Source organism: Engraulis encrasicolus, chromosome 18, assembly GCF_034702125.1.
Source record: "Engraulis encrasicolus isolate BLACKSEA-1 chromosome 18, IST_EnEncr_1.0, whole genome shotgun sequence".
Taxonomy (NCBI): Eukaryota; Metazoa; Chordata; class Actinopteri; order Clupeiformes; family Engraulidae; genus Engraulis; species Engraulis encrasicolus.
The window spans coordinates 19,708,794-19,731,576 of NC_085874.1; the positions used below are offsets into that span (position 1 = coordinate 19,708,794).

At 44.2% G+C, this 22,783-nt stretch overlaps 1 protein-coding gene across 3 annotated transcripts; it reads right to left on the reverse strand.

The window, feature by feature from the left end:
- Positions 1 to 840: 840 nt before the first annotated feature.
- Positions 841 to 6,039, reverse strand: vgll2a (vestigial-like family member 2a). Of its 3 annotated transcripts, none has more exons than XM_063222408.1 (4): positions 5,762 to 6,039; positions 4,722 to 4,995; positions 3,557 to 4,048; positions 841 to 2,411 (listed from the first exon to the last, which is right to left on the reverse strand). In XM_063222408.1, exons 1-4 carry the CDS (start codon positions 5,843 to 5,845, stop codon positions 2,371 to 2,373), a joined length of 891 nt encoding a protein of 296 aa, XP_063078478.1. In that variant the 5' UTR covers positions 5,846 to 6,039; the 3' UTR covers positions 841 to 2,370. The 3 variants fall into 3 exon arrangements, with proteins under 3 accessions (XP_063078478.1, XP_063078476.1, XP_063078475.1); XM_063222406.1 differs by having other exon boundaries at positions 841 to 2,588; XM_063222405.1 differs by lacking the exon at positions 841 to 2,411 and adding an exon at positions 2,619 to 3,471 and having other exon boundaries at positions 3,520 to 4,048.
- Between the last annotated feature and the right edge of the window lie 16,744 nt (positions 6,040 to 22,783).

Sequence of the window (22,783 nt, forward strand, 5' to 3'; positions counted from 1 at the left end):
TTTTTAATGGCTTTTACATTTTTAAAAGAATAGCTTGAGTTGTCCCAGTCAAACAAATATGCTGTTGAAAGGGAGTGATGGGCAGGCAGATTTGAAAGTCCTGGTGAGCGATAATACAACGCGCGCGCAGAAAAAAAAAATTAAGGTCCATTAGCTACTGGAAGCTGGCTTGGTAATGGTCATATTCCTCAAGCTATGCCGTTGTCCATTAAAATAAAACGTGGTCACATCAGAGTGGCAAGAAATGCACTCCTGCTTCCTCGTCCTTCGACACTTTTGTCAAAAGCTGATATTAATCTACAACCAGCTGCCAGAATGGTGAAAGAAAACAACAAAACAAAGAAATGTCACATATGGTGTCAAATAATAGGCCTATGTCTCTTGTTTTGACACTTACGTCCCCCTCTTCTCAATTATAGACGACCATGTTCAGTATGTTCTGTTCCTGCTGTCACTAGTGAACTTGTTTTGGGGGATTTTGCTACACTTTCCTGTTTGAAAGAGCTGGTCTTGTGTGTGATTTTGCAGATAGAACGCTCGAATCAACATGGACTACAAAATAGAGCTGATTCACACAATGGGGCCTGTGAGGTAAATAAACCTAACCTGCTTTCTCTCCTGCAAGGTCAGTATTTGATCTGAAACTACCTCCATGTTGTGTGTTTGGCATATCCTTTGCTTACTTATTCACTTTCTTATTGTCATTTTTCTAAAATTCTAAAAAAAAAAAAAAAAAAAGAGAAACAATACATTTCCCTTACAGGCACCAAAGGCTACAGTGCCATTTAGTTGCTGCAAAGGCGAGAGAAATACACAACGCAGTGACCCTGGGAAAAAATGCTTCAAGCCATAATAGTAAAATAGCATTTTGCTTCCGTTTCTTTTGAGTACTTGAGAAATTTAGTGTAAGTAAACCAGTGATACATTCAGGGGAAGTTGGAGTATTTACAATACATTTAATAGACATGTGCTCCATGGTGCTGTTGGTTTTCTTAACTAAGGGTAATACCAATCTTTTTTTGTCCAATACTACAGAACACACTTACGATTATTCACAAATTCTGCATTGCAACAACACAGTATAGGGGGGGTTGGTGCCAATATCTAGAGTCTTTTTTTAAAATATATATATATATATTACACGGCTGTGATACAGCCAAATCAGACATGATTGCAATTTTCACTTTTGGGACAGCAGAAGAAGAAAACGAAAAACGAAAACAAAAACAACATAAATATATTAATGCCTTTTCACTGTTCACATATGTATATATCTTTGGCAAATCTGAATAGCTTTGCCAATGTCTAAAAAAACATCAAGGACCCATCTTTAAATGGAACCATTTTCAAAGCTATCTCCAGCCACACTTGAGATCTGCCTTGAGGCAGGTTCACTTAACACACTCACATATATACAAGTGTACACAGCTTTTAGAGCTTGTTGACCCAGTGAGTAAGTGTGTGTGTGTGTGTGTGTGTGTGTGTGTGTGTGTGTGTGTGTGTGTGTGTGTGTGTGTGTGTGTGTGTGTGTGTGCGCGCGCGCATGTGCGTGTCTATCCTGTGTTGGCTGCCCCATCCCCCTCGTGTCCTTCCCAAATCAAGAGGCCGACCAGTTGTTCCCTGTGGGTGGAGGTCCAGATTTCACAAAATAGTCCTTTTATGAAAGCTCCGGAGCCCTTGCTTGCTTGCTTGGTCAAATGCTTCTCAGCGACACGACACTGCCATTGTGTGTGCAATGTGTGTCTGTTCACTTCCAAAACAGTTGTCATTGACAGCTGCTGTGAGCCATATAGATGGGAGTCAGATGGCTTCAAATAGCCTGTGTGTTCTCTCCTCTCCTCAGTCAAGTCCGGGAATGCTCTCTGCTCCAGTCCTCTGCTCCTTTTCACAGTCATATTATCAATATTGATTAAAGATTTGCCAGACGACGAAAAACAAATCCCACACAGTGTCCTTTTCCTTGGCAGGAAAATCAAAAGTTGTCAGGGCATATAAAATGCATCTTCCACCCGCGTTATTTCTCCAAAGGAAAATACGTGTGTGTGCTTCTCTCTGTCTCTCTTGTCGTTGGACAAGTGGGCTCTTTGAGCTTGAAGTGTTCAGCTGTCCGTCCTACCACTGCACGCTTCTGGCAAACTGTTCCGCCCGGATCACAGAACCCATCCTTCCCCCTTCCCTCTTCAGCTGCAGTTTCCCCCTCTCAAACGTTTGCTGTTGGGTGAGCGAGGCCTATTTTGTAGTTCACTCTCATTCATTCAAGGCAAGGCTCTTGGAAGAAGGGATGTTTTTTTTAAAGCTGATCTTTTTGGGCTCCGATTTTAGCTGAAGAAGATTTTGTCTGTCTGTCTGTCCCTCTGCTGGCAAAAGCTTTCAGCTCAGGATGGTCCCACCACAGAAGGTGTAGCGCCGAGCTGCAAGTGAGATCAAAATGCTGTTACAAAAAAAAATGTCTGTCAAAAGTCTACAAGGCAGGCAGGCAGAGAGAGAGGGAGAGAGAGACACCAAAGGCCAGCTGAAGGAGGAGGAAGGGACAGCGTCAGGGCTCTAAAACCAGTATAAATCCTTGCTCTTATCTTGTGAAGGCATACCTGCGAGGCAAAGAAAGAGGGAAAAAAACATAAAAAAGATGGAAGAAGAGAGGGCAAGACAATGAAGTTAGGGAGAGAAAAAGAGAAGAAGAAAATACATCCAGTATTTAATTAAAAGTGAAGAGTTAGAGGCCCAAAGCAGAGAAAAGCATGAAAGCGCAAAAACTATGCAGGTAAAAAGCAGAGATTTCAAAGCATATCCTTTCATCTAGTCAATCAAACATTGCAGCATGGGCAGGAGTAGAGTGGCCTTGACTAGAGTGGCACTGGGTTCTATTCTGTCTTGCTTGAAAGGTATATTTGTCACATTAATGAAATCTATTGCCTTCCCTCAACAAGTGTAGACCTTACAGCATTTTAGAGCCCACAGACAAGCCTCAGAGAGGATTGAAAGTTTAAGTAGGAAGAAACAGCTTCTATGTCTCAGTCACTTGGGCCAGGCAGGGAGATAGACTTGAAGATTCTTATTAATGAAATATTCTATTAATACTGTGTTAAGCGTTACTGGCCCTGTCTTGCACTTTAATGTCTGTCTGTTAATGTCAGTCCCATGTAGGTATGTCTGTGTTCTGGCATGGGATAGAGGTAAACGTAATTGCGGTTTCCTTGTACAATCTGTGCATATGAAGAAACTGACAATAAAGTTGACTTGACTTGTTTGTGAAATTTGAACATCCAGCCGGACCAGCCCAGATATTTCTTTTGTCATTACCGTATTTCATGAGCCTGAAAGCCAAACCTTCCCCCAAACCCATACTGCTGTAAATGCTGCAAGCTTTCTAAACACCACCTACACCAGCCCCTTCCTTGCATGGACACTGGTGGTAGTTGCCCTGAGGTTTTAAAGTGTTCTCTCCAAGTGCATCATCATCCAGCAGCAGACCTGTCTGCTCTGCATGCCTTACTGTATGTTCTCGTACCTGCAGCAGACCTGTCTGCTCTGCATGCCTTACTGTATGTTATCGTACCTGCGTCCACGTTGAGGCTGAGCCCCTGGCCCATCTCCGATCCCGTCCCCGTGAACGGCCCCGTCCAGCTGGAGCTGCCCGGCTCGCCCTTGCCGATGTCGCACGGTGAGGTTCCCGGTGGCGCGGAGCTCGGGGGCAGCCTGTGCGGCCGCACGGAGGGCACCAGCAGCGAGCCGTAGCGAGGGTCGAAGTGCGTGCCGTAGACGTCGTGCACGCCGGGCCGCGCGTAGGCCGAGCTCTGGGTGCTGATGGCGCTGCCGAGCGAGTAGGGGTGGTGGTGGTGGTGGTGGTGGTGCGAGGGGTGCCAGGGCTCCGGCGTGGCCTGGTGGAGGTGGCTGTGCAGGGAGGCGGGGGAGTACGGGTCCCCTGGGAAGGGCAGCTCTGAGTGGGAGGCGCTCAGGGCACTGCTCAGGGAGGCGCTGACAGACGGCTGGTAGGTGCTGTTCCAGAAGGAGGCAGGGAAGCATCTCTGGTTCATAGGGAATGATCCATCTGAGGGCGGCGTGTAAGAGAGGAAGAGAAGTTAGCTTCGCTTTGGTTTTCAATTTCTTTCACCTTTTGGCCTACACATCGCTTCCAGGAAGAAATACATTTGGAGATTGGGAAAGTTGTGGCCACATAGGACGCATAAAGGCATCAACAGCAGCCCCACAAATGTAGTGTATTAAGTTGTACTTAAAACATGAATCTGTCTGGAAAGGAATGAGTGCAACATATTTTGCATGGATTCAGGCAGTGTGATTATTACTTATAAATAAGAAAAATAATGTATCTTTCTTTTAGAGGCAAAGGTAACTAAAATAGACTGTACCACCTGATTTAAAGCTACGAGTTTCATGTATTTAAAAAAATATATATATTATTTCACTAAGTATGCAATCCTGGACATAGCATCTGCGAGTGAGTTTCCCAGTTCTTTTTTTGTACGCCTACTGTATCTGATTACTGAGTTACAATCAAATTTGATTGGAGCTGATGCACATTTTTTTGCTGGAAATATAAATGCAGCCAAGTAGAAATATGTTTAGACATTTTTACGCACTGAAGGTGACTCATCATAACAAGTATGTTGTTGAAAGATAAGACAGACGACGAGGCAGGCCAGGTATTTCGGGTGCTGGTGCGATCCCCAGCTCTCCAGAAAGAAGTAAGTAGCCTAGCGTACCTCGTGCAGACTTGTTGCTGGCAGAGCTCGGGATGTAACTGCTGGGTTGGCTGAGCGCGCGGCTGAAGTGCTCGTCCACCACGGAACTGATGTCTCCCTGGAAGTAGGTGAAGAGCACGCAGCGGGAGCTGAGGTACTCGGCCTCGGGAGGATGGTCCTTCTCTCGTGCGCAGTCCTCCTCCTTTATCGCGGCCCCGGGCAGGTTAGAGAACGAAGAACTACCGCTGCTCACACCTTCCTGCGCCTCTTGCATTTTGGAATAAAATGCCAGCTTCTGAAAGCGGGCACACACGCACAGACACACACACGCACAGACACACACACATACACAGCAGAGGTAAATTCAAATTCACCCCAAATAAATGTCCTTGTTGTGTAGGCCTAATTATGGTACACTCTGACAGTGAAACTTGTTTAAAACAACATGATAAATTATTTCGTGTGAAATGAATAATGGCTTGAGACAACCTGTCTTGAGGTGATGCTGTCATGCATTCTTTACCACAATTAAGGGGAACAGGGTGGTCAGATGAGAGATGGGCTGACCACAGAAATTGGCCCAATATAGCGCCAAGGAAAATAGAGCAACTTTGATGTATGCCATTAGGCTATACTTATAAAGAATTATTGTAGGCTATTGAAAATCGAAATGTATATAAATGTATTTCTCCAAAGGTTAATATTTAATGTACTAAAATGAATTAAACATTTCATGCTTGAACAGTAACAGCAAATAAACAAATGCTTTAGTTCAAATACAAATGTTTTTAAAGTCTATAACTTAACTTGTCATGCAGACAACCATGCATTCTCATAATCTGTTGCAATATCATTTACGTAAACTTCCGCTGACTGCCGGAATTAAAACTTATTTAAATAAACAGAAGCCTGTTTGGCGGTTTTGCTGTGTCAGTATTTAAATAAAGTTATGCGACCCACGACGAAGTTAATATTGTTAAAAACCTGGATATTGTCACAATTCAGTGACTATCCTGTAACCGCTGTCTGAATAAATAGTCGAATATATAATTTTGTCATACCTGGTGATGGTAGGGGCTGTACGCTGCTGCAAAGTAGGGTTGTGGTGGACCATACACTTGATACATAACATCCAAGCAGCTCATGGCTAAAAGACAGCGGAACCTCACGTGTAATAACCGAACGGAATGAGATGAAGATGCATTTAGAGACTTGAAGTTAACCCCCTGCTTATCCGAAGAAAAGCTAAAATAAAACTTAACTGCTGCCAAATGCGAGTTAGCTTTAACGCGCGCGCACTCTCCCGCTGTCGTTTTACGCACGACCTCTGTCAAAGCTCAGCGGGACCAGACTGAAGTAAGGAGGTGAAACAAGGAGTGTCTTGACGTCTCTCTCCACGAGGGTTCAGTGTACCAGCAGCCACCTCTCCCCCAACCCATCCCACCCCTCAACACTCAAAGTTAAAATGATCAGCCCTAGGTAGGCTCTTTTTCCCCCTCCTTGTTCTTTTTTAATCATTCGTCTACTTTTTGTACTGTACTGTATTTAGTCTAGGCTGCCCATCCATTAACACGTGTTTTGGAGCCTCTAAACATAACAATAATAACACAAATGCACATCGTTTCGTGACAGGTTTACATATTTATGACAGAAAATGCAGTTATCCACATCTTTTTGTGCTGAAATTGTCTGGTAGAACAGGTACAGAAATAAGCTCTCCCATGGGTTTTTTTGTGAATGTGTGCAAGACATGCACTTGCTAACTGCTTAAAAATATATCTATATATTGTGTATTCCTCAACACTATCTGTAGGTGAGATTAGTCTTGCACTAGATATGCAGTTTGTCAAAGTAAGTGTTATGGAACAAATGGAACCATTACATACACTGTCTCATTTGACCTTGACATGACCTCATATGCATGAGGGAACGTAGCCATAGTTGTCAAAGCCATGACAACACTGACAGAAATATTGCAATGATTAATTTTAACCCCTCTCACAAATGTATAAACACACAAACACAAGGCTGTATGGCCATGGCTGCAAGTTACACACTGTACGCTGAAGTGCCCCTTAGTACTGTGGTACTCTGTCAACCAGAGTTCCTGAGATTCCACGGCCAAAGGTCAGATAGTTTATTCACAGTTGGTGCCGGGGTCAGGGGGTCAATAAAAGACATTAGTGGTATTCAATTCTCTTTGAGCGGCAGTGAGTTATGGCGTGTCAAGTGTGCTTTTCAAAAAATACAAAAAATCTAAGAAGCGACACAAAAGTGTAGCTTGTGCTTAGATTGGGATGAATATATTATTTTTCTGCATTTGGAATTTCACAGGAATGGTTGGCATTCTTCCTCTCCATAATCACTTCATGTCACCCATTTTATCTTAACACCGTAGTTAGAGCAGGTAGGAAGGTACCAGTACAAGACACATTGATGTCATGAATGTGGTAGGTAGTTATATTATACGATGATGGAGTTTTTGCCCACATTATGAAGGAAATGTACTGTCTGTGTGTCTGTTAACAGTCCATGTCTGAAGTGCAGCAACAGAATAGGATTGTAAGAGAGGATTGGATTGTGAAGAGGTTTTACCTAAGATTTTGTCAGTGAGTTTTGAAATATTTCTTTGCGGGTGAAGATATTTATTTTTTACCTTATACCTACTGTGTATATTGTATTTATTTAGTAGAGTAGAGAGTAGAGTGTCATTAATCCAGAGGGAAATTAAGGTGTCCAGTAGCATACATACATAAATACAGAGGATGACACAAAGACATTACACACAACATTGCACATGTATTGCTATTTGTAGCTTGTGCACTGTATGTGTACTGTACTATTTGTCTCATCGCGTATGATGTAATATACAGTATGCATACAGTAACTCTGTCTCTCTCTCTACAACACACAATTAACATCTCTCAATGTTTTTTTACTTGAAAACCGACCAACCCCCAGAGATTTGGAAGTAACACCGAGGTCTGACTCTTGGAATGCAGGCGATATACGCAGCTCCCTGTCTTGTCTTCATGCTGATGGCATTGTCGCACGGCTGCAAAATACCATCTCGAGCTGTTTACACCCACGCTCAAGACACTTAACACCCCCACCGACGGACAGACCACAATACGACGTCTAATATCCCAACTATTAATTTAGCAGAAGTCAGTATTTGCTGACTGATAGCAGTGGCAATGGTGCGTGGCAGGGCAGTCATGGTGATAATAGCGGAGGCCTTGCCAGTGTGATTAGTTATGGTTGGAAGTGGATACTCCGTTTTAAGAGGCAGGCACATACCAGCATTACATTTTTTGATAAGATAAAAGGTAATAATAATTATAACATGCATTCAAGTGTATCTATTTTTTCCTCAAAACTGTATTTTACAGTCTCTCTGCAGATTTTTGAACATATTACTGTAATTGCACTACTTAACGAGACTATTACGGTATACAGTGTGTGGTTGTGCTTGTCTGGTTTTTCATTCTGTGTAATGTGGCGTATTGTGTTTTGTAGTGTCTTAATGCATTAAGACTAAACCATCCTGAATACTTAATTACTTACTTTGCCAAGAGACTAATTCATTCATTCATTTGGACTTAGAAGCTATAGGATGTGATTTTTTAAATGATAAAAAAGCTGAAGGTGAGCAGCTACAGCTTAGCTATAATAGCTTCTCTCACACGTTGTGTGTGGGGTGCCTTCACACCTGTTGGTCGGATTGTGTTACCCATCGCCATAACTCTCCATTTCTGATGTGACAGCTCGCAGACAATAGGAGGTTCTTGGGGCCGTGTAACCTGACGAGGTTTCTATTTCTACCCAAACAGTTTTTAAGACAAGACGTCTCTAAGTGTTAACACCCAGTTAATAGGACCTAACTCTCTGAAACAACACGGCATTCAACACAGTTAATGGAAGGCAGAGCGAGTACCGCGCAATGTGTGAGTGTGTGTGTGTGTGTGTGTGTGAGTGTAGGAGAGAGATTGAAAGAAATAATGAAAAATGACAAAGAAAGGGAGATGAAGAGAGAGAGACAGAGACAAGTACACACCAAAAGACAAAGCCAGAAAAAAAGGAACGAGATAGGTAGAGGGAGAGAGAGAGACAAAAGAAAGAGACAGGAAGAAAGTCACAGCCAGAGAGGCAGCGAGAAAGAAAGAAGGAAAGAAAGAGTGAGCAGGTTTTTTCCCCTTCTTTAAACAGAGCGCTCCGCTTCCCATCAAGTCTAAACTGTCTAAGAGGAAGGGGCTCCTCTGGCTTTATGCTATCCATCCTCTGAGTTGACCTTTGACCCCACCACCCATTTACAGGTAATCTTCCCTGCTGCATCCTAGGAAGAGGAGGGGGGGGGGGGGAGCAGACAGATGAAAGGACTGGAAGACAGAAGCTTTGCTGGAGCAAGTTTGCCACAAGGAAAGAATGCAAACATGTACTTCAGAAAGGGGTGTGAGAGTCCTCAGAAACAAGAGAGACAGACAGAGAGAGAGAGAGAGAGAGAGAGAGAGAGAGAGAGAGAGAGCGCAAGAGAAACAGAAATAAAGGGATCACCTGACACCTGCATCTTGAAGTGACATTTGTAACGCTTTCTTTGAACAGACTGCCCCAGTGGCGTTTTTAATGGTTTGTGGAAATCAGTGGATTGTGTTAACTGATTGCCACTTCAGTCACACTCATCACCCAGTATTAACCTTAAAAACACCCCATGGTGTCAACAAAGAATTCAGCAGTAGTTCCTGCGTCTGGATAAGTCAGCTAAACTGTCTATAAAGCTATCCGAATAAAGGGACGATAACGTCTCCTTTTCTTGTGTCAAAGTGCAACTAAACATGTTTTCATCTACCTCTTTTTTTAATAGATAACTCAGAAATATGCGTTCTGTTGGACACAGAGGCAGGCCAGTAGTGTATTGTACTGGTATTGTAGCAGGCAGGGTAAGAAGCCACACACTGCCATGACACAGGGCTGAACTTCCCCTGAGTGTGACCGCAGCAACTGTTGAGGAATGGCAGTGGTGCTGTGCGTGCGTGTGTGCACGTGTGTTTGTGCGTGCGTGCGTGTGTGAGTGTGTGTGTGTGCGTGCATGCGTGCATGGAGAAGGATGCAGGCTGTGTGTGTGTGTGTGTGTGTGTGTGTGTGTGTGTGTGTGTGTGTGTGGGGATGGTGGGGTGGGGTGGGGTGGGGGGGCTTCTAGTATGAAACACGAAACAGAGAGTGTTCTGTTTCAGCCGGGATATTGTGACACCTGTCTCTGACCAACACAGCCTTGGCATATGAGGAAGACATTATGGTGCGCAGAGGAGAGGGAGAGGAGGGAGGAACAACACCCGCAGAGAGCGCTGACCTCTCCGGGCAAACGCCCAAATCAGGAGTGCTGTGGGGAGGGAGTGACGACTCGTCGCCATACGCTGCCCTCTGTACCTGACAGACCTGAGGTAAGAGGTCATGGTGTTTAGGGGTGGCAGGACCATGGGTCCCACATGCCCACCTGTAGACCGACTGGAGCCGACTGCCCTGCGTTAACCAAAAACTATTTTTAATATGTTTATAAGTATTTTAACATGTTCATAGCGTTTTTCGCGATATCGTATGGTGGTGGGTTTCATGATGAGGGCAGGGTTCCCCTAGGACTGTCCCTGGCTCTAATTACAACACGTTCTGTGCTCCGCACTCTAATTACAACAATGTTGAATCTGTGTTGCGAGTCATTGGGATGGGCTTAGCATGGTCAATTTGCCTATGGTGTGAACCCAGACTATGCATTTCATGAAGAGTCCTATGTTCTCAAAAACAAAACTGTACCCACACACCCTATAAACATACATGTTGCCACGACGGGCTGCCTTTCTTCTATCAAATACGTTTTTCATGAAGAAAAATGACCTTTGAGAGATTACTCAGCGATATTGTCACATTTTATTTAGGAATAGACCAATGTCGACACAGCATTTAACAACACCCAGTAGACATGTATAGAATTCCTTATGGAAAAATATTAGTAAAGGAGATAGTTTTGACTAACCTCGTGCCACACACCAAAGGGGTTGGAATTGCTGGGTCTGTTTTACGCGCACACACACACACACACACACACACACACACACACACACACACACACACACACACACACACACACACACACACACACACACACACACACACACACACACACACACACACACACACACCACACACACACACACACACACAGACACAGACACACACACACCTGTTGCTTGTTCTTCGGCATGATGTCATCACTCATGGCTTTGGCGGAAATTAGGGAATCCAAACAGGGGCCTGAGCCACAGGACGTCAGCTGTGAGTGTGTGACGCTGCCACGGTAGCACTTGCCACACACACACTCACGCACACACACTCACACACACACATACATGCACACACACACTCACACACACACACGCACACACGCACACACACACACACACACACACACACACACACGAACACACTAACACACACACGCAAGCACACACACACACACACACACACACACACACACACACACACGCAAGCACACACACACACACACAAACACACAAACACACACACTAATTCATCATTTACCCAGCTCCAAATATGTTGGATATCCTCAACAACCACTTGAGAATTACTGAGCTGTGAAGTGACAGGGGAACAATACATCATACTGTGCAGTGCAGTGCAGTACTGTAAGCTACTGTACCTGTGGGTGTAACTGTACTTAGGTCTACTCTACAGCAGGGGTGGGGAACCTTTTACATTCAAGGGGGCACTTCAAATTCATCCAAGGGCCGTAAAAGTCATCCAAGGGCCACATTATGAACACAAACCAGGATTTCCCCCTGCACTCCCCCTGGCCTATATTGAAGGCAGCCACCTTTTAACCAGACACCACCTTCTCTAGGTCCCCGGAATATAACTTAATTGTATTGCAAATGTAATTTCTAAGATTCCTTTACAAAATACGTCATATTTAATGTGAAGCTGTACGACATTAAAATTATGTCGGGGGCCGGATAAAGCATCCTCAATGGCCGTAAACGACCCTCGAGACATAGGTTCCCCATCTATACAGTAATACTATGTACTATAGGGGATTTCACAATAACAATTTGCTGCTAATACACACACAAACATATTAGGTTTATGTTGTTGGGTAACATTTTAATGGCATAAACTTGTGAAAGCATATGTAATACTTTTACAGAAATATTTTGATGAGATATTTACAGTTTTTAGAATGTGTTTCAATCTCGCTGTCATTTAAAATAGTGTATTTTACATGTTCATGTATCTTCTGTTATCCATCTTCTGTTCTTCAACTATTGCAGCTTAAGAGAAATACAGCACAAGATTAATGTAGGCCTATTATATCCCCCTTTGTTAAGATTCTGTGTGACACTTTTTGACAAATTTGTTCCCTATGGTGTGTGTATGTACTCTAAAACTCAGGGGTGCTGCGGAAACGTGGTTGACGGTATGTGAAGTTGGCCTAAATAAATAAATAAATTATGTAATATAATGCATATTTATCTAAATTAATAAATTAATGCTTAGTCAGTGGAATCTTTCATCTACCATTTACCACAATTAAGTACATTTAGGTCACACCAGTATGGCATTCACTTAGCCTATCTGAGATAAAGCTGCAACTTCGAACGTCTCTAAATGTGTTACTTTTCAAAACATGTGTGGTATCGGATGTGATGCCATGTTATGGCTTGTTGGTTTGAGGTGCCTTGAGATTTTTCATGAATTAAAAGGGTGCCTCGCCTAAAAAAGGTTGAGAAACACTGCTCTAAATGGACGTAAATAGACAAAGCATCTATTGACATTATTTTACAAACAACTCCTTTTATTGAGGTAAATGGTACATAGGTCTTTAGACAACTCTTTTTTAACAGAAAATGAGACACGTCATAGTACTTCTTTCACAGTTTTATTGTCTCCCAAGTAAACAGAAGCACAATAGACTGTGCCCACTAAAAAATCCTTACAGTATTGTTCTGATTGACTATAAATGACATACAAGGGGATCATCAGACAGACAGACATACATAGGGAAAGACTTTTATTTTGGAGGTAATTAATAATGTTTTATAACTGTTGATTCTGTATCTGCTGTTCCTGCCTCATCATCATCATCGTTACAAAAAAATATCAAATCTTGTGACAAAATGACACCATGGTGATATCCCAGTTGAGATGTTGTGAGTCTGTGTAGTTAGTGGACTGCACACAAAACCCAGTAGGCAGAGCTGGCTAGGGGTCTGTTTTGGAGTTTGTGAGGTAATAATATATGATGTCTACGTGTACTATATGACGTCTACGTGTCTACGTGTCCTTAATAGAGTTTGCAGCATCATAGCTGCAACATACAGCCTGTGTGCACAGAGACGCATTCACGATTTCCTGAGGTGAGCATTTCCCAAAGTCTAGTGTATGAGCCTTGGAAGTGTGTCAGCCTAATTAGTCACGCCCAGTGATTGGATACTCCGCAGAGTTCACCCAAAGAGTTTCCAATCACTGGGCGTGATTACGAAGACTGATACACGTTGAAGGACGCACACTAGACATTCGGAAACGGCCAAAGACATCAAAACGTGTTGGGGATGGTGAAGGCAGATAGTGCGTTCTCAGAAGTGCATCCACCAGCCTCTCACATGGGTAACATTGGCCTGCTCTAACAGCCTCTAACATGGGTAGTTGCATTCTCATCTTTGGGCATCTTTTGTGTTTCTGTGTCTGACAGGTTTGGGTGCTACTGGCCAGGTCCTGCTGCTAACAAGGCCCTCGAGTGACTCTCAGACCACAGTGGAAGAATCGCAGTGGGTGGGCCAGACCACCCCAAATAAATACTACCCATCCCTACGCCCACACCCCAAGGATAGGGCATTTAAACTTCGGAAGGTGAGGCACGTTTTACATTCCATCACCTCTACACTACACTCAAATTGTCCAGTGATGGCCCTGCCTTTTCTCGGCCAAGAAGGCACCAAATTAGAAATTTATGCTACTATTCTACTACATATATGACCCACTTTCAATACATATTCATATCTCCACCGGTGGAATGCCCCTTTAAGTCCACAATCTGCCATTCACCCTGTCCACCGAGCATGACCTCTATCTGACGCTAAGGCGCCATACCCTGGTACCCGAGTTCGAATCCGACTCGAGGTAGTTTCCCTTCCCTTTCCTTCCCCTCTCCCACTCTCTCTCCCACTCGTTTCCTATCACACTCTCTACTGTCCTGTCCAAAAATAGAAGCACAATATACTGTATATGACGAGTTTCATTGCAAAATGACGTATCCACCATTTTTCACTTTTGCATTTTATTATTGGACTGCTCAGAAGTCGTTTCATCTATGTGTGAATTCTTGCCATTCAAATATTTTGACAGCATACTTTTTAAAACTAATATAAAATGCACTTTGCAATGGAATGCAATGAATGCCCAATACAAAAATGTCAATTTCCCAAAATGTTCCAAAAATGGATATACGTCATTTTGCAACAAAGCTCTTCATATATATATTAGAGATGCACCGGATCCAAGATCCGGTTCCGGATCCGGCAGGATAATAGGGTTTTTCACAGGATCCCGATCCGGTTCCAGGATCCAGGATCCGGTAGCCGAGGCTTTTCAGTCAAAATAGTTTGAGCCAACGTGATAAAAGGGCCCACGTGTGTGAGTAGGCTATGTGTTTCAACCCTCTCGTAGGATCCGGTATCCGGTTCCGGATCCGGCAGGATCTTAAGCAGTGGATCCGGTATCCGGCAGGATCCTAAAAATCTGGATCCGGTGCATCTCTAATATATATATATATATATACTTTCAAAAAGGGAATTTGTGCGATTTATATCAGCTTGGTGCAGTGTAGCCCCTTTTGAACTGAGTTCATGAGGAATTCATTGATTAATCTGTCCGCTGATATATTCATTCATTCATGCATTCATTCAGTTCTTTCTTTCTTTCTTTAGATATCTATTGCCTGGAGCATTTATCACTCTAAGCCAGTTAACATACCAATCTATTGGTCTGTCTAAGACTCTCTCGAGGAACGGAGGCGAGGCAGCAGTGTACAGACGGCACGCAGGTCCGCAACCGCAGCTCTCATACCAAGGTAGTGCTTCTGTGTGCGAATGATTCGGGACACTTGTGTTATTCACAGGCAGAAGTGACAGGCAGGTATGCCGCTTGGCTTCCACCGGCATTCCTCAGATGCATTAACTATGTGCACAGACAGAAAGACTTCTCCGGCACCCAACGCAACGCCCCCTCCGCCATCCCCAGGACGGCAGCCGAGCGAGCCTCTCCCGTCAACACACGCTTGGCACCTGCCGGCCAAATAGCACGGAACGGCAAAGTGCATCAAAATGTCTCCCAGATGGTCACACGCCAAGTTGGCCGTGGTTAGCAGACAGCCCAACGCACCGACGACTGGCCCCATGGTGGCATGCACTACCATAGACACCCTCTTTACCCTCCCACAAAACTGTAGCCCCCCCGCCAAACCCCTCCCATCCTCCCTCCCTCCCCACCACCACCCCCACACTGTACCCCCCCTGCAACCCTGCCCCGTAACAACGACCACACGTCGCTCATCTCTTGTTGCATTCTGAGGTCATATTTTTTCCCCTGCCAGTTTTTTCATGAGGTGAAAGGGGCAGCCATGGCTGGGTGAGAGTGGGGTGACAGACTGGGTAAGACTATTGTCACACAAAATAGAAGAAGGAGGAGGAGGGGGGGGGGCAATCAGAGCGCCACTTTCGGAATGAATATTGATAGGGACGAGATATTTAAGGGCGTGCATTTTCACAGGGGCAGAAGTAGAAATTCCACCCAGCTCAAATGTGTTTTGACTGGTGGCCTGGCCCCTTGTCAAACCCCATATGACTGTCACCCCAAGCCTCTATTTCTGGCCACAGACCTGGCCACAGGGGAAAGAGGGGCTATGGGGTGTGTGTGTGTGTGTGTGTGTGTGTGTGTGTGTGTGTGTGTGTGTGTGTGTGTGTGTGTATGCGTGCGTTGGTACGTGCGTGCGTGCGTGCGTGCGTGCAGGGCCTCTAACAGCTTTTGCTGGGCCCGGGACAAAGTCATCTGAAAGGGCCCCCTACCCAGTACATACGATGTAATGGGGACCCAATTCTGGGACCCCTATCTCCCTGGGCCCGGGACAACATATCCCTTTGTCCCCCATGTCGGCAGACCTGTGTGTGTGTGTGTGTGTGTGTGTGTGTGTGTGTGTGTGTGTGTGTGTGTGTGTGTGTGTGTGTGTGTGTGTGTGTGTGTGTGTGTGGAGGGGTGAACCCATTAGCAGTTAAAATTAGGGTGGCCCTGCCTGTAACAACACACGCTCACTTCCAACAAAGGAGAGGCGGTGCAGACGATGAAGGAGCTGTGAGGAGAGAGAGAGAGAGAGCGAGAGAGAGAGAGAGAGAGAGAGAGAGAGAGAGAGAGAGAGAGCGTCATGGCAATGGCCCATCCATCACCAGGGTGTTACCAGAGAGAGTAGAGAGAGAGAGGTTCCATTGGCCCATTGTTTCCGGGTTCTATTATTGGGGGGAAATCCCCCTTTAGGCAGACCTAGGCAAACCTAAGGACTGTTCTATTCAATGCTAGGAGCATTATGACACGCCCCTTTAGGCAGACCGGAACCTGGTCACGTTAGGTGCCCATAACAACCTATTGTGTTGGCATATCTCTCTTAAAGAATCTCTGGTGTTACTGTCATGCTCCACCAACAGCTCCTCCTAAATGCACCTTTACCTCCAGCGGTCCAGAGATGTCTCCTGGCTCCCCATCAGGATGGATGAGAGTCTGTTCAGATGTCATGGTAAGGCCTTGACCATCAATCCATCAATACAGAGTCAGTGTCAATATAGAGAGTTATAACCATACTCAGTGTTGTTAAATTTAAGGTTAGAAGAACATGTTTAAAAAGAGTTTGTTCTAATTCGAAAAGTGCCATTACCATGTCTGGTGATGGCTGAAAATGTGCGACGTAACTTAAGTTCTTTGTTTCGAAATGTGGCTGAAATAAATTTCTAATCGAATAGCCCTAGTGACGGTGGAGGGTGCCTTATTATGACACTGACAACAGCCAATACAAGACTCATAATCAGGTGCGTCGTCAGCGTCATCAGAGAGAGTAGAGAGAGAGAGGTTCCATTGGCCCATTGTTTCCGGGTTCTATTATTGCAAGGGGGAGGGGGGGGTCCCCCTTTAGGCAGACCTAGGCAGACCTAAGGACTGTTCTATTCAATGCTAGGAGTATTATGACACGCCCCTTTAGGCAGACCGGAACCTGGTCACATTAGGTGCCCATAGCAACCTATTATGTTGGCATATCTCTATATACTTAAAGAATCTCTGGCGTCATCATGGTGCATTACCACTACAATGCCAGCCTGTGGTGGTGCATTATTAGGAATGTGGTGGTGGTGGTACCTGAAATACATTTTCTAGTGATGGGTGGTGCACTTGGGGTGATGTATGACTCTTCAAAGTGCTGGAGGGAGGTGAATTATTTTCAGAGACTTCCTAATAATTCAGAATTAAATAGTTCAGTCGAGTTTACTTTGATATTTCATTTAAATCAGAATTGTGAAGTGTTTACATGACGTTTTCAAAGCTGAATTAAAATCTATTCATAATCAAAGTGATTTAATTCTGAATGAAATCTCATGTATCTCATGTGAACGAGGCCATTGACTCCTTGGGAATGGATGGTGCGCTGGTGTATTATGACACTGAATGTCTGATAGGGATGATGGTGGATGGCAAATTATTGCACTGATGAAGGCTTGATAGCCGAAACGCGTTTGCTTTTTGGACATGGTGGTAATATAAATAAACAATGAGACGCCGTTTGTGAGTGCGGATTTTTCTTCCTTAACTTGATACATTTTATCGCGCACCCAAAGACTTTAGTTTTTCCAAGAAGTTGAGCGCGTTCTTTGCCAAAACTTGGCAAATTATTGCAACACTGACTGTGTGGTGATGGGTGGTGCGTTATCATGACACTGAATGCCTGATAGAGATGACATGGATGGTTCATTGACTCTTGTGATGGGCATTATTATGACATTATGGAGAATCGGACGTACGGTGTTACAAGTCAGGAATATCAACAATTAATTGATTAATCTATTCAAGTTGATTAGTTGATTAAAACAATTGATTAAAATAAATAATTGCAATTAATCTTCAACTCGACAGGCAAGAGATCCAGATGAATTGGGCATGACGAATATTTAATCTTTTGAGATTTTGGGGAAAGAACGCTCTTAATTATAAGTCGATCGATAAGGTCAATCAACTATCAATTAATGAATGAATTGATCGTTTGCATCCCTAGGTGATGGTCATGGATGGTGCATTAATATGAAACATGGTCCGTTTTTTTTCTTATTAAATTCCAATTGTCTGTTTCTCCTAAAAACTGATTAGCAAGGGAAAGACAGTACAGGGCCATTGTTAGATTTGAAGATAGATTTCACCGTCTTCACAATTTAATCAGTTTTCAAGATCTAGTACGTAGTATGGTTTTATCTCAAAATATTGCTGTCCAAAACTTGAACTTGTTCAATGCCACTCTATGCCAGCCAACAACATATTTTTGTAGTCCTCCTCCATTAAGATGATTGAGGATAGGACTGCACTAAAATGTCTCTTTCCTCACAATGAGTCCATCTCACTCAACGCTGAAAAGAAGAGAGTTCAAATCCAATATGCAAGAACACTCCAAAGGGCCTTGAATGAATGCCACATGCACAATTTTAGCGCTAAAGTGATTCGCTTCAGCATATGAAAGGCTGAGCCGACTGAAATGGTCTCGCTTGTCCTTGCACTCTCTAAAAACCCCTATTGTGGACCTCGTTTCAGCACTTTCTTTTTAACGGGCCCCTTTAAGTCCAATGGAAGGCACACAGCTCACTCACAGAAAATTAACACGTGTTTTTGTGCTTGTCAGAGCACACAGCCTATGATCAACATGATTGTGTTAGGTGATACAAAGGACATGGAGAAGGGAGGTGATACATTATATATGATACAATAATAATTGCCTTGTTTAACCATGTAAGCATTATGCCGTGAAGAGACTGAAGAGTGCCAGTTAAACAGGGATTTGCAATGAAGAGGGCGTGTAAGAGAATACACGAGAATGAGAATATGAATGGGTGACAACACAGTGACATCAATATTTGTTTGCAGCACTGAGTGCCCCTTGAGTGTGGACTCACAAAAGTATTCAAATCAAAGTTTATAGTTCAAAGTTCTTTGTTTGCCATTTGTGCAGAAAATCTGTCACACCCGCCTATGTCATTTCCCGACTCTATCCATCTTTCTCTCCTCTCCCACTCTCATCCTGTCATGATCTTCTCTGTACTATCCGCAAGAAAGGCAAAAAAAACCTGCATGAAATAAGAAGTCCCAACAGTATACAGTACGTTTAGATTTATGGAACACCTAGTATGCGTATCCCACATGTCTCACCTGACCCTCAGCCTTTGGTGCTATTCTATTATGGGTCCACTCTCAGTTGTCACCGATACATAGTGGCCCTCACACACACACACACACACACACACACACACACACACACACACACACACACACACACACACACACACACACACACACACACACACACACATACACACACGAGATAAAACAGCCAGCACTCTGTCATCTACTCACCACATCTTCGCATGGCTTAGCTGCCGCCATGGGTAACTGCATGTGAATGTGTGTTTGGCTTAAGTGACCTCCACTGTCTTAAGGGGGATTCATACTATTCGTGAGTGGTGCTAGTCTCCTTCATACTTCACTCACGACGATGGCGCGCGCCGTCACGTGACCTAAAATTTCGACACGCCCCCCGTCGTAAGCTCAAAATTCGGCGCGTGTCGCCACGTCGTGCACACGAGGATTTTTCTAACTTATCGTGCGCCACCAGCGACCACGCAGATAGGCAGACAAAGCAGGAGTTGCGAAGAGAGGCTACAACTACTGTAGGCTACTACAGAATGGATCCTGCATCATTTTGAGGATAATAAAATGTCAGAGAGTTATTTTATCTTCTCTCTTAAATGTTGTTCAGTGAAACAATTGTTTACTTTGTTCAGAAGCACGTTGTGTTCGGCGATCTATTTATAAATTCTGCCGCCAGAACAATGCTCTCACATGGTCTTGGAATTATCTGGCAATGTAGGCTACAACAAAAAATATATGTTTCAATGTGGTAAGTCACAAGTCAGACGTTCAGTAGCCCTACAGCAGCCGTGTTTGGCTTTCTATTTTATACATCAGTAGAACTCACGCTGCGAGTTGCGAAAAATACTGCCGTTTCTCTCATGAACAGCAGAGGGCACTTCCGACAAGAGCAAGGCGCTTTTGAAGTATGAATAGTCTGTCGCAAGTGATGACGTCATTAATGGTTCTCGCGCCACTCGCGACAAAGTGCGCACGTGAAGTATGCAGAGCCCTTTACACCCCCCCCACTCACACCCTTCCTGGTCTAACAGCTCACCTTACACTTAATGTGATCACCCCCACCACCCCCACACCACAGAAGAAAAGACATCATGAAATGGATGGTCCTTGCTAAATAATCAAGTGGGCTCAGCCTAAAGCTCGGAGGTTATCATCAATACTCATAACACCATCATTCAAAGTAAAAGGGTGCTTTCTGATTGGGTGGGCGCCTGGCGGTGGACCTGTTGACAAGTGGGCGGGCACCGAGTTCACCCATGAGTACACCTACACTCCACACCCCCCCACCCCCCACCAGGGAGATAAGGGCATCTCTTATGCTACCAGCATCCACCACCAGTGTGGGAGTCTCACTGTTGTATAACACAACGCTGAGTGACTGAGGAGTCATTGAGGTGGGATATGGCTGCATAGATGAGAGACAAGTTGGCCCCTCCAAATCTCAAACCTTCAGCGTGTCAAAGTGGGACCATCTTTCCTAGACTTGCAATCCATATGCTACAGTCAATTTACACTTTCTTTTTTTTATTTAGACAGGACAGTAGAAGGTGGTTACAGGAAATCAGTGGGAGAAAGACGGGATAGGATTGGTAATACAACCCTGGGGTGCATTTCTCGAAACCAAAGTTGCTTACTACATTAGTTACTTTGTTGTTTTCAATGCATTTTTCCATTGGCAACTACCGAAGTTGCTAACTGGCTAACAACTTCTCTTTTGAGAAATGCACCCCAGGACGGGCTCAAACCTATGTCCCCATGGACTCCAGTCCTCTGGTTGTCAAAAATATTGGGTTGCAGGGGGTGACTGTCATTGCCTTAAATATACACCCAAGTCTTTAATAATAATGGTCTGGGTGTAACTGAAACCTGTCGAGTGTTATGCCCAGCACTGGACTGGGACCGAAAAGTGGCCCGGGCATTTTTGGCATTGATCGGCCCAAACAGGCACGCACACACACACAGGACACTTTCATGCTATATCTTGTCTGGCTGCGTCCACTGTCTATATATTAACAACAGACCAATGGGCCTCCCCCTCTAATTTGTTGTCCAATTCCCAGGAAAACAACCACAACAACAACAGTGTCGGCCCTGGGGACTGTCGGCCCACCGGGAAAATGCCCTGTATGCCAGATTACCAGTCCACCCCTGGTTATGCCCAAACTGTGCAACATAATGTAGTGTTTTTATGGGCTTTTGGTGCCTTTATTCAAGGTGCGATTTGTGGGGAAGGGGGGGATTGTCCCCTCCTCTGGTTTTGATATTGCCACTTTTTCTACTCGATTTTAATCACAGTTTAATGTAATTCCATTGGTATTGCTTGAAATCTGAAACTAATCCCCCCCTTCTGGCTTTCCGACAAATCGCACCCTGCCTTTATTGATGACAGGACACTAGAGATTATGACACAGAATCAGTGGGACAGAGAGATTGGGGCTGGGCATGGTTTAGACATGACAGAGGCCGGACTCAAACCTGGGGTGAGTTTCTCAAAATAGAAGTTGTTAGCCTGTTAGCAACTTCGGTAGTTGCCAATGGGAAAATGCATTGAAAGCAACAAAGTAGCTAATGTAGTAAGCAACTTTGGTTTCGAGAAATTCACCCCTGGATCCCCAAGGGCATGCAAGCCCAAATGTGGGGAGGTGAGGGGCTTAGTGCACTGCGCCACAGCGCCCCCCTACATAATGTAGTGTTAACGAGGCAGTCAGCAGCAGGCCCCCTCCCCCATGACAAACCTTCAGAAAAAAAGAAAAAAAAAGAATTGGCACAATTTTTTTCTTTCCTCTACGTTCCTCAGGTGCTCATACAGTGGCTGTAGAGGAAGATGAATGAGGGAGCCTAGCTTCACAGTGATAATGTTTACTAAATTTGCTAAATTTGTGCTTTCAAAACACAGACGGCAGGAGCAGTCAAGAGAGAGTCTTCTTTCGTCTACTCATGACTCCTGTAGGTTCGCTTAGTAACAAGGTACAGGGGTGTGGGCCTCACCCGGAGAGAAGGGTAGGATCGCCCTCAGATTGACATTACCTTTTTGCACACTTTTTACACAACGGCCACAGCGGCAAGTGGCTTTCCAGTCACTAGCCATTCAGCTTTTCAACAAGCCACAGTTCTGTTGTCAGTATTTTTAGACATATTTTCTTTACCTTAATACATCTAAAGAAAAGAAAGCGGTAAAACAAGATGATCAGTGGTATGAACATGATATGTTAAATGAAACAAACGTAAGTTTGAAGAAGGCCAGACGGCCGAAACGTCACTTCACCATTAAAACATGGAGCAGAGTGTGCGGCATTCTTTTCTTTTTCTTTAACATTTATATGCTCAGGAAGCCAGCACCTCAAGAAAGACTTTATTGGTGTGCGATACCTCTTTTTTTTAATGTTAAATGAAACTACCTACAGTACAGTATATCACACAAAGGGGGGTCTTCTCCATGTCCGGCATTTTGAATTTCCAGAAATATGCATTTGTAGCTGCAAAACTAACTGTAGGCCCTTCTTTGGGCATAGTGAATATTACTTAGTAAATATTCAATCAAATTTGGCAATAGGCAGCACAGTTTCAATGAG